General features: G+C 41.2%; 1 protein-coding gene across 1 annotated transcript in view; it reads right to left on the bottom strand.

Annotated features, from left to right (window-relative positions):
• Positions 1–845: 845 nt before the first annotated feature.
• Positions 846–11,273, bottom strand: part of LOC135105091 (uncharacterized) — a 37,729-nt gene continuing 27,301 nt past the window's right edge. The window contains exon 3 of the mRNA XM_064013053.1: positions 846–3,175. Within this exon, the coding sequence (XP_063869123.1) occupies positions 3,095–3,175 (81 nt within the window). The 3' untranslated portion in view covers positions 846–3,094. The remainder of the gene's footprint in view (positions 3,176–11,273) is intronic.

Here is an 11,273-nt window from a genome sequence, read left to right as displayed (position 1 = left end):
AATGGAGGAATGAAAGGAATGGATGATAAATGAAAAAAAGGAAAAGCTGAGGCGGGGAAGAAACGGGACGAGGAAAAGGAAAATCAGAATAAACAAAAAGGAGGAGGAGGAATTGGAGGAAGAGGAGGAAGTAACGAAATAATAATAAAAAATTAAAAAGATCACAATAACAAACATTTTTTTCATAAAGATGCATTAGTTTAACATACAAGCGTCTAATCACCAATGCTTCTTTTTAATTGCGTCACGTGCCAAAATGACCTCCAATAAGCTGGCCATCAAGAGGGACAGGTGCTGCGTTAACGGCGACACATACACACGCCACGTCGCGCCTCCACTGCAGGCATAGGGGACGGTGGCGCGGCAAAAATTGGGTGTAATGCTGGTGCTGGTAATTTTGGCCCACTCGGCAAGGGGACATTTTTGGCACTCCAGGCAAGGCTATTGAACTGCCGCCGCCTGATTACCTTTCCGCCAGCACACCTGCATACGATCACTAATTGACTTTGCTTACTTCGCGCCTGCATGAGTGAATTTTGAGATTTTGAGGTGAATATATTCTTTGTCTTTTTTTCGCCTTGTTCCGTTTGATTATTCTTTGAGTGTTTTTTTTTTTCTGCTCTTCCCTATGATAGTAATAATTTAAAAGGTAGAACAGAATGGAAAATTTTTAAATGGCTATGAACTGGAATGGGAAGGCAAGTCACACTCTCACACTAACAATCGTTTTTCCTTCTATTTATGTTTGGTTATTTTTCAATTTTTTTTTCTTTTCTACGATAATAATGATTTAACAGTGAAACTAAAAGGAAAATTAAGTTTTTTATTTGTTTTTTGGGGAAATATAAGGACACACACACACACACACACACACACACACACACACACACACACACACACACACACACACACACACACAAAGCTCATTAGGCCTTGCAATTTCCAGTCGCCCTCCGTGCCAAGACAGGTAAATTTCAGGGGCGGCCATCCAATCTGAAGGCTTGCAGGAAAATACTACTTGTATCTCTGCAAAACCCAAACGACTCTCCTCTATGTCCCCTGCATGGTTCTGTTTACGTGTGTGGAATCTGAGCACCGCAACAACCCACCCGTGATGCTGATTCGGTCTCCTCCCCATACCTTCACCCACTCACCAACATACGCACACATGCACACTCTTGCTGCTCCCATATCCCCTCACCTCCCGCACACACGCATGCACACACACATGGCCTACAGTTTTCTTGAAAGTATACCTGAACAGTCGGTTAGAAACAATATACCTCGTAACACAAACTGCACTATTCTTTTCACAAATATCGAGACAATGTATTGAATCTCGTAATACAAAGAAAAGCATTTTCCTGCACATTTATTTGACAGTACACAAAAAGAATGTATTGGCACTATACCTCGTAACAAATACCGAATTATCGTTTTTAGTTATTAGACACTTGACCAAGACAATGTATTAAGACTCGTAATACTAATAAAATTCATCTCCTTTACAGTTATTAGACAGTACATAAATAAAAATGTATTGAATTTCTTAACCAAAACTCATTTATACGAAGATTATTAGACCAATCAATTGAACGCACTGACACTCGTAACAAGAAAACCAATTATTACTTTTTTTACATTTATTAGAGTAGATTAAAACAATAAACTGAATCCGTGAGATTTCCTTACGCAAACTAAAATTCTCCATATAAAAATATCAGATAGATCAAAACAAGACACTGAAACTCGAAACAAAAACAGTTATTCCTTCACACAATTATTAAACAGTCAAAACAGTAAACAATAAGCTGAACCTCGCAACACAACCTGAATCATTCCTCCCACAACACACAAGTCAAGCAGGGCTCGCGAGTCTGTGCGGCGCGTCTGGTGTTATACTCGTACTGCTTCGTACCGGATCGGCTCCAGTGGCAGAGGGTTCATTAATTTTCAAGGAGGGGAGGGAAAGATGCAGCGGCGGCGGCGGCGTGAGTCCCGAGCCGATAAGGGACGTGGACTGCGGGCCGGACCATGACGTGGAGGGGAAGAAAATGCTGCCTGGCAAGTCTTCAAGTATTCCGAGCCAATTTTTCCCATCAGGCAGCGTATAAGAAGCTCGTGGTGATTAATATGGAACAGACTGGCTGGGTGTAGAATAAGTTGACACATAGTTCTCAGTCTCTCCATGGCAAGTAAGCAAGAGTTTATTGATCACTGCTTCAAGTATGGTACACAAATATTCAACTTTTTTTTTTTTTTACAAGTTAGAACATCAATTAAAACTTTACAACGTAATGCTCCGAAACATAATTCAACATATATAAACTCAATTCAATATAATACATACCACACCAAATAACATCCTTGCACTAAATGGGTCTAGATAAATTACATATTTTTATATCTGTCGATCGATTAGTGATGGAATATAAGTATCGATCATTTTCTTTTCCCTCCAGGTGACTTAAGAGCTTCATAATAACAAATAAGGAACACCTGGCTACTATGCAGGTGTGAAATGCAAGCTTCGCACAAGGTATCACGAGAATCCACACTTCTGTCGCTCGATTAACTCTTCCATTGCCATTCGACGCACTGTTCTTGACTCACATTCCACTCGGAAACACTTTTGTTCCAAGGCCTCCTTAGAACGTTATGATGACTAGAAATAGGAAAATCTACTCTTTTAATCATATTTTTTCCATATAGGTGTCTTAAAGTGTTTTGTACAGCTCTTTTAATGTTGTAAGTTGTTGCATACCTTAGTGAAAAGGATTGGAGGCACGGATCCAAATATCATGAAGAAAAACTATTCCTGGACACGCTTCCAGTTACCAGTTTCCAGCAGCTCGTTCCCTAAGGAGTGGAGGGCACGGCTTCCTGGACTTCCGGATTTAATTATTTCCAGATCAAAATGAATAGACGAGGAGCCATCGGGAGTAATATTAAGGAGCATCTACGTGTTGTGGAATTAAGGAAGCGTCTCCACGGCACAAGTGAGGGGTAGTAAGAAGCCGTGTGCCGCCTCCTCGGGATTATTACAAGGCTTAAGCACCACCGGGTTTTGCATGTCGTTATAGGAAGGGGTGTCTCAGCAGCATGGCGCATGGGATGGGTAAACACCACCTGCACTTCCTTCCTTGTTGAATACCTTGTCTGTATGCGTCTCGCTCTTATAAAGATTACATAAATAAATAAATAAATAATTAAATACATACATAAACAAATAAATAAATAATAAAAAGAAAATAGGAAGAAAGGAAGAGAGTAGAGGAAGAACAGGAAGAAAAAGCAAAAAGAGAAAACGAAAGGAAACTAAAGCATAAGGAAAAAAAATATAGAAGAGAGAAAAGAAGAAAAGGGAAAGGAAAAAGAAAGAAGAGGCAGTTTATAAGTAACCATGATGATGTGTTAAAATATACAAAAATTCTAAACTTTCAGGACGCTCTTATTAAACCTCCTCGCCATCACCATATGCATTTTCTGCTTAACAGGAAGACGGAAGACGGCGACATGAGCTACAAAACAGAATTTTAAAAGAAAACCGATAATTGCCGCTCGCAAAACGCACGCAGGAGGGGAGTCCCAAAAAGGGTATGAGCCATTTGGACCCTGAAGTGTCTTGATGCTCGTCTCCTCCACTGGCTCGCCTCGTAATATTGGGGGGAAAAAGAGGGAAAATTGGAAAGAGAGAGAGAAAAAAAAGTAACTCAAAATTCCGGAGCTTAACAGTGAAAGAGATAGAGTGAACTTACTCAACGAACACACACACACACACACACACACACACACACACACACACACACACACACACACACATCTCTACAGGTCTTATTGTTGGGGACGGGAAAGGAAAACTGCATTACTCAGCCAGTTGAAAGAGAGGACTCCAGTGCCAGCTTGCAGGAAACGGAAAGGAAAATACATAAAATAGTAGCGCGGGACCTGTCTGATAAATTTCCATAGCGGGAAGGAGGACAAAGTGATACAAAAGGAGGAAGTTCTTGAATGGGTCACTGAATGGCCTGCCGTAGGAAAACAACAATATCGAGGCTGTCAGAGGCAGTGCTGTTTTCTTCCTTTCTTTAGAGCAGCGTCATGTGATCTTGTTTTTATTATTGAGTTACGTTAATCAGACAGTTAATCACTCATGAGTTTATTTAAAAAGGCAACACAAAAATGCACTGATGTGAGAGGATTACTTCATTCCATATTTACGCATTCTAAGTGGCCGTATGACTGACTCAGTGCTCAATGATTAAATGATCGGCTGGCTGGCGGAATAGTTGACTGACTGACTGCATCGGTGAATGAATGAATGAATGAATGAATGACTGGCCGACTGACTGGTTAATTAAATAATAAACTAACTGACTGCCTTCCTGCCCACTGACCGCCTGTGGATCAAGACTGGCATCACGAAGGGTGTGAGAAAAAAAAAAAACCCTGCAAACTACCTGAACATTTCCACCACCACCACAACCCACAAGGGCGCCGCAGCAAGTCACTCAGCCCGCGGGGAGTGAGCGGGTGTGTGCAGGTGTGTAAAATACAACTCCCCCGGGGCAAAATTGCACTCCATTCATCATTCTGAGCAAACACTTGGCGCCTCAACTCTATCAAAGGCAGGATTTGAGCGAGTTCCCCCCGATTTTTGTGGGACTTGAAACATAGGAATTTGAAAGGTAAGCATAGTAGCGTCCATGAGAGAACCAATTTAGCTTTCAATTTAACTTCACGGATCCGCCTCAATAGCCCGGACACACCTGCCGCTTGTTTTTACTTCCCTCAACTTGTGCCAAACGCGTTTAAGAGCTTAAGAAGAAACGGGGAACTCAAACGGAGGTGGAGCAAAAAATGTACGTTCTGAGGTTTTTTGTGTCTTTGTTTTTTTCTGTCTCTGTGTCTTTGTCTCCGTCCGTCCGTCTCTCTCTCTCTCTCTCTCTCTCTCTCTCTCTCTCTCTCTCTCTCTCTCTCTCTCTCTCTCTCTCTCTCTCTCTCACGCACACAGTTTTCAATAACAATATATTCCGAGTTTTAAAAAAAATAATATTAATAAATGCCAATCCATTAAAAATTCAATACTAACAACAAAGCGAAAAAAAAAGAAAGAAAAAAGAAGAAAACAGCAACTACAACTTTCTTACACTACACGACTCTCTCTCTCTCTCTCTCTCTCTCTCTCTCTCTCTCTCTCTCTCTCTCTCTCTCTCTCTCTCTCTCTCTCTCTCTCTCTCTCTCTCTCTCTCTCTCTCTCTCTCTCTCTCCGGGTTCCATTGCGACTCAAAGGCTTAGGTGAACCTGCTGAGCGCCGCCGTCGAGCCCATGACGCTGGAAGGCCCGAGGGTGCTCAGAAACCTCCTCTTCCTCTTCCTGTTTCTTTCTTTCACCTTCTCTCTTTCTCATTTTTTTTTCTTTAGCTGCTCTTCCTATTTCTTTTGCTGTGCTTTCCTTCTCTTTCATTTTTTTCTTTTCTTCTTTCTTTTTTCACCTTCTCTTTTTCAATTTTTTTGGTTTAGTTGGTGTCCTTATTTTTCCACGCTCTTTCCTTCTCTCTTTTTCGATTTCTTTCCTCCCATTTCTCTTTCTCTCTTCCCTCTCTTCTTTGTTTCATCTTATCTCTTTCCTGTCTTCGTTTTTTTTTGTTTACTTATTCTTCCTCAGATTCTTTCTCTCCTCTTTCTTTCACCTTTCTTTCTCGATTTTTGTTCATCTGCTGTTCCTCTACTTCCTCTCTCTTTTTCTTCTTTCTCTTTCATGATCTCTTTCTAGATTTTTTTTTTGTTTACCTGCTCTTCCTCTTCCTCATTCTCTTCTTTTTTCTTCTTTCTCTTTTTCTCCGTTTTTGGTTTACTTCCTCCTTCCCTCTTTCTTTCACTTCCTCCCCTTTCTTGAATTGCTTATCTGCTCTTCCTCTTCTTCCTCGAATTTTTCTTCTTTCTCCTTCGTTCATTCGTTTCGCTGTTTTCATTTTTGCTACATCTTTCTCTTTTTTCTTCCTTTTTCTCCTCTTTTATTCACTTGCTCTCTTTGCTTTCTTTCAACATTTTTTTTTTATTTAATTTCATCATTTTTTTTCTCTTTTTCTCTATTTTTTCTTCCTTTTCTTTCCTACAACATTTCCATTTTCGGCTCTGTTTTTTTTTATGTTTTCTCTTTGTCTTTCACTTTCTTTTATATGTATTTCCATCTTTTGTTTTATTGTTTTCTTATTCCTTTCCTCCTCCTGTTTATAGTATGTACAATTTTGTTTCCTCTTTCTTCCATCATCTCCTCTCTTCTTCATTCTTGCTCAGAAATTACTTGCAAACTTCATCTTCTTTCTTTTCCTCTTTTTTTTCATTTTACTATAATTTACGCATCTTGTACTTTTTTCCATTGCTTTTTCCATTTTCTTTTTCTTCATACTCTTTTTCCTTCTTTTATCAACTCTTTCTCGCTTTATCGTCTTGTCTCTTCTCTTTCCATTTCTCTTCCTTTCATCACCTATTTACTTTCTCTCTCTCGTTCTTCCGTTTCACCGTTTCTTGTTTGTCTCCTCTTCCTCTTTCTCTAACTTTTCCTTCTTTGTTTTCTTTCGTCTCGTTTCTTCTTCGTTTCCTATTCCCGTTCTTTCGTTTAAGTGTTTTCTCTATTCTTTCTCCACATGTTTCCTGTCTTTCCAGTTTTCCATTTCCTTTTATCTCCTTTCATTCTTTTCTTATTTGTATCTTCCCTCTATCTTTATTTTTATCCCTTATTCTCCTTATCCCTTCCTATTATTCTCCGTGTTTATGTTTGTTCTTTCTTCCATCTCTCTCTCCTCCTTTTATCCCATATTCTCCTCCATCCACTTCCATCATCTTCCCTCATCTCCTTTCTCCTTCCTTCATCTTCCCTTCTTCTTTCCCTCGCCTTTCATCTCCCCTCTTCTCATTCTCTTATTCCACCATTTTCCCTCTTCCTTTGTATTTCTCTTTCTCTTTCTCCCTCTTCGTCATTCCACTTTCGTGCACTATTTTTTTCTAACCCATTTTAGCCTCTCACTCTCTCTCTCTCTCTCTCTCTCTCTCTCTCTCTCTCTCTCTCTCTCTCTCTCTCTCTCTCTCTCTCTCTCTCTCTCTCTCTGTCGTGGTCTACGTGGGCTAGTTGCGTATCTTCGTGACTCCTGAGAGAGAGAGAGAGAGAGAGAGAGAGAGAGAGAGAGAGAGAGAGAGAGAGAGAGAGAGAGAGAGAGAGAGAGAGAGAGAGAGAGAGAGAGAGAGAGAGAGAGAGAGAGAGAGAGAATACGTGCCTGTGTGTGTGTGTGTGTGTGTGTGTGTGTGTGTGTGTGTGTGTGTGTGTGTGTGTGTGTGTGTGTGTGTGTGTGTGTGTGTGTGTGTGTGTGTGTGTGTGTGTGTGTGTGTGTGTGTGTGTGTGTGTGTGTGTGTGTGTGTGTCCTTAGGGAAGTATCCTGGAGTATATAACGATCCTTTACCTGAGCTTCCTTTACTCCCTTCTCCCTCTTCCTTCTTCTTCCTCCTCCTACTCCTGTTCTTTCTCTCCCTCTCTCTCTCCCTTCCAAAAAACACAACATCAACAAATAAAGGAGAAGAAGACAAATAAATGTAACTTTCCCTGCAGTAAGTGACCCAATTTCCACCTCCTCCTCCTCCTCCTCCTCCTCCTCCTCCTGCTGCTGCTGCTGCTCCTTCTGCCTCCTCGCCGTCAGGAGCCTCGCAACCAACACCTTCATTCATTTACAAGTGGGACATGAGGCGCGTCCCGAGGCGACCCCAGACAAGACCGAACCACCAGCTTGTCCCTCGCACTCCAAACCAGCTCACGCCAGGTCCGCTTTAAGTCTGCTAGTCCTCCTCCTCTCCCCCACTCCTCTTCCTCCTCCCACGCGTAGCCAGAAGAGAGACAGAATAGAAAGGAGGAAGGGAGGGAGGAAAGAGAAGAGCGACGTGTTGACAGGGATGGAGACAAGCCGGCAGGGATTACGATGAGGCAAATTGGACCGCCAAGAAGGCAAATATCTAAATCCAAGGCCAACAAGATGAAGGGAAAGGTGAGGGAGAATATAAGTGGCAGGGCACGGCAGGTGTAGTGACGGGGAGTTAGGACGGGGAAAGGTACTAAGGACATAAGGATGGGGGAAGGAATGGACACAGAGGAGGATAGGGAATAGGAGGAATAGATGATGAAAGAAAAGAGATGACTAAGTATGAGGGGAAGGAAGGGCAAGAAGAAAGGAATTGGGTGAGGTGAAGAGAATAAGGAAGAGAGGAAGAGAGGAAAAGTTACGAAGGACAGAATGGGGAAAGGAAAAAGATTATGTACGAAGGAAGGAAAGAAAAGTAGAAGAAACTGAGGGGATTGAGATAGAGAATGGGAGAAAGGAAAGGATTACGTATGAAGTGAAGGGAGAAAAAAAGCGAAGGGAAAGGAGATGGGGGAATAAAAAAAAGAAGATTAAGTAAGAGGGAAAGAAAAAGAAGAATAGGAAAAAAAAGTAAGAAGAATGGCCAACAAGGGAAACCAGGTAGTGAGGGGAAGAGGAAAAGGAATTAAGAGAGGAAAGGTGAGGTAACACGCAGGTAAGAACCGCAGGTAACGAGGGGAAAGGAAGGGAAATAGAGTGAAGGGGAAGAATGAAGATATGGGAAGGCTGTGAGGGATCAGGGAGGACTGAGAGAATCAAGGTGAAAGAAAAAAAGACAGAAAAACAAGACACAACTCGGACGAAAACGAGGAAAAAAGGAAAAAAAAAGAAAAAAAAAGATAATCATTCAAGTGTTATTGGGAGCAAGAAGAGAAAAAGAAAAAGAAGATAAATGAAGAGGAGGAGGAGAAGGAGAAAGAGGAAAAAAAGATAAAGGAAAAGGAAGAAAAGGAGAACGATAATCGCGACATGAGTAACAGAAGAAGGAACAGAAGAAGGGAGAGAAGGAGGATGAAAAGAAGGAAAAGGAGAAGGAAAAGGAGGAAAAGGAGATGTGGAAAGAGAAAGAGAAAAAGATAGATAATGGAATGAAGACTGCCTAAATCGTTGACGCAAAGAAGCTGGAGGTCAGGTCACGGACGAATGAGGGAGAGAAGGAGAAGGAATAAAAACCTGAAGAAGGGATGGAAGAGAAAGACGAGAAGGATAAAAGAAGAAAAGAGGGAAAAGTGAAAAACGCTGGGGAGAGAAGGATGAGACGAAGGTTTCTTGATAAATGTAGAGAGAGAGAGAGAGAGAGAGAGAGAGAGAGAGAGAGAGAGAGAGAGAGAGAGAGAGAGAGAGAGAGAGAGAGAGAGAGAGAGAGAGAGAGAGAGAGAGAGAGAGAGAGAGAGTAGCATTATAGCAAACAGAACCCAAACTAGACAGAAAACAAAGGGAGAAATAAAAGAAAACAGACGAAAAAAAAGAAAATTGGGAAAGAGACGAAAAAAAAAATAAATGAAACAAAAACAAGAAGCGAAACCAGTAGAAAGAGGAAAGTAAACACGAAAGCACCAGGTAAAGAAAAAAAAGATGGGAAGGAAGGCAAGGCGGAATGGAAGAAGGAAAATGAAATAGGTGACGTGAAATATACGAGGGAAAAATAGATAAGAGAAAAAATAAGGTTAAAAGGAAGCAAGAAAGGAGACAAGAGCGTGATTTGTGTGTGTTTGTTCGTCAGGCAGCAAATAGAGAGAGAGAGAGAGAGAGAGAGAGAGAGAGAGAGAGAGAGAGAGAGAGAGAGAGAGAGAGAGAGAGAGAGAGAGAGAGAGAGAGAGAGAGAGAGAGAGAGAGAGAGAGAGAGAGAGAGAGAGAGAGAGAGAGAGAGAGAGGCCATATCAGTTCCTCTTTTTCTTACATTTAAAGAAAGAGCAAAGTTTATTGGAAGAATAATTCAGTAAATGTAGGTGTACTTGTAAATCTCTCTCTCTCTCTCTCTCTCTCTCTCTCTCTCTCTCTCTCTCTCTCTCTCTCTCTCTCTCTCTCATAAAACATGAATGAATAACTAAACACATAAATGAATAAAATCTCTGGGCATTTAGCAGAAAGGTTTGTCAGTGCATAAAATTAATGTCACGTGATGTGTGATTTGAACGCAACGCTACGAATGTCTCTCTCTCTCTCTCTCTCTCTCTCTCTCTCTCTCTCTCTCTCTCTCTCTCTCTCTCTCTCTCTCTCTCTCTCTCTCTCTCTCTCTCTCTCTCTCTTTGGTTATATCACCATTTTCACGCATAACAAATTTTTACCATGTCATCAAGTCTTCATAAACTCGTCACTTGCCTCGCTTACCGCTTACGCTTACGAGACACAGGTTTAATGATGCCAACATAATAACGCACTAACTCTGTCTACTCCATAATCAACTCCATTTTTTCCCTTCATTATTACCATTAGTCACTTCTTCCTTTAATTTACTTCAAGTTCTCCCATGAAATATGTTCTTAATTCTGCTTTACTTCAGTCTCCTTGGTTATATTTTCACTTTCTTTTTCTTTGTAATTTTTTTTAAGCCTAGTGCTCATCTCCAATTTCTAACTTTCATTATTACCCATCAATTGCTTCTCCTTTTATTTTACTTCGTCTCCTCCCACGAAATATCTTCTTAATTCCGGCTAACTTGAATCTTTTGGTCTTCTTTCAACTTTCTATTTTTTTTTCTTTTAAGCCTAATACTCATCTCAGATTTCTAACTTTCTCCCTCCATTTCCTTCTTTTCCAATTCTCTTGCTGTTTATCCTTTATTTCTCCATTCCTGTCTTCCCTAACTTTTCTCCTTCTTCCCTCATGCTGTCTTTAACTTTCCTCCTACTTTTCCCTGTCGTCACTTCACTCTCTCTCTCTCTCTCTCTCTCTCTCTCTCTCTCTCTCTCTCTCTCTCTCTCTCTCTCTCTCTACAATTCTCACTTCCATGCAATCCATCGTCTTTTCCGGCATCAAATTTCTGGCCCTTGTCCCATCTCTCTCTCTCTCTCTCTCTCTCTCTCTCTCTCTCTCTCTCTCTCTTTCTCTTTCTCTCTCTCTCTCTCTCTCTCTCTCTCTCTCTCTCTCTCTCTCTCTCTCTCTCTCTCTCTCTCTCTCTCTCTCTCTCTCTCTCTCTCTCTCTCTCTCTCTCTCTCTAAGTTATCAAGAACAACAACACTTCCCTCTCTTCCCATTCCTCTCTGTCTCACCCTCTCACTCTCTCACACGGTTCATGTTCAACTCTGATGAATGAAAACACAATATCAAAGTTTACTCTACGGGAACAGACCATCAAGCTTCAGAAACAGAGGAGAGGAGACGTATGGTGGTGTTTTTGTTGGGGATTTTAGTGGTAGAAAAA

The sequence above is a fragment of the Scylla paramamosain genome, chromosome 11 (genome assembly GCF_035594125.1).
Source record: "Scylla paramamosain isolate STU-SP2022 chromosome 11, ASM3559412v1, whole genome shotgun sequence".
Lineage (NCBI taxonomy): Eukaryota > Metazoa > Arthropoda > Malacostraca > Decapoda > Portunidae > Scylla > Scylla paramamosain.
This window is presented reverse-complemented; position numbering and strand designations above follow the sequence as displayed.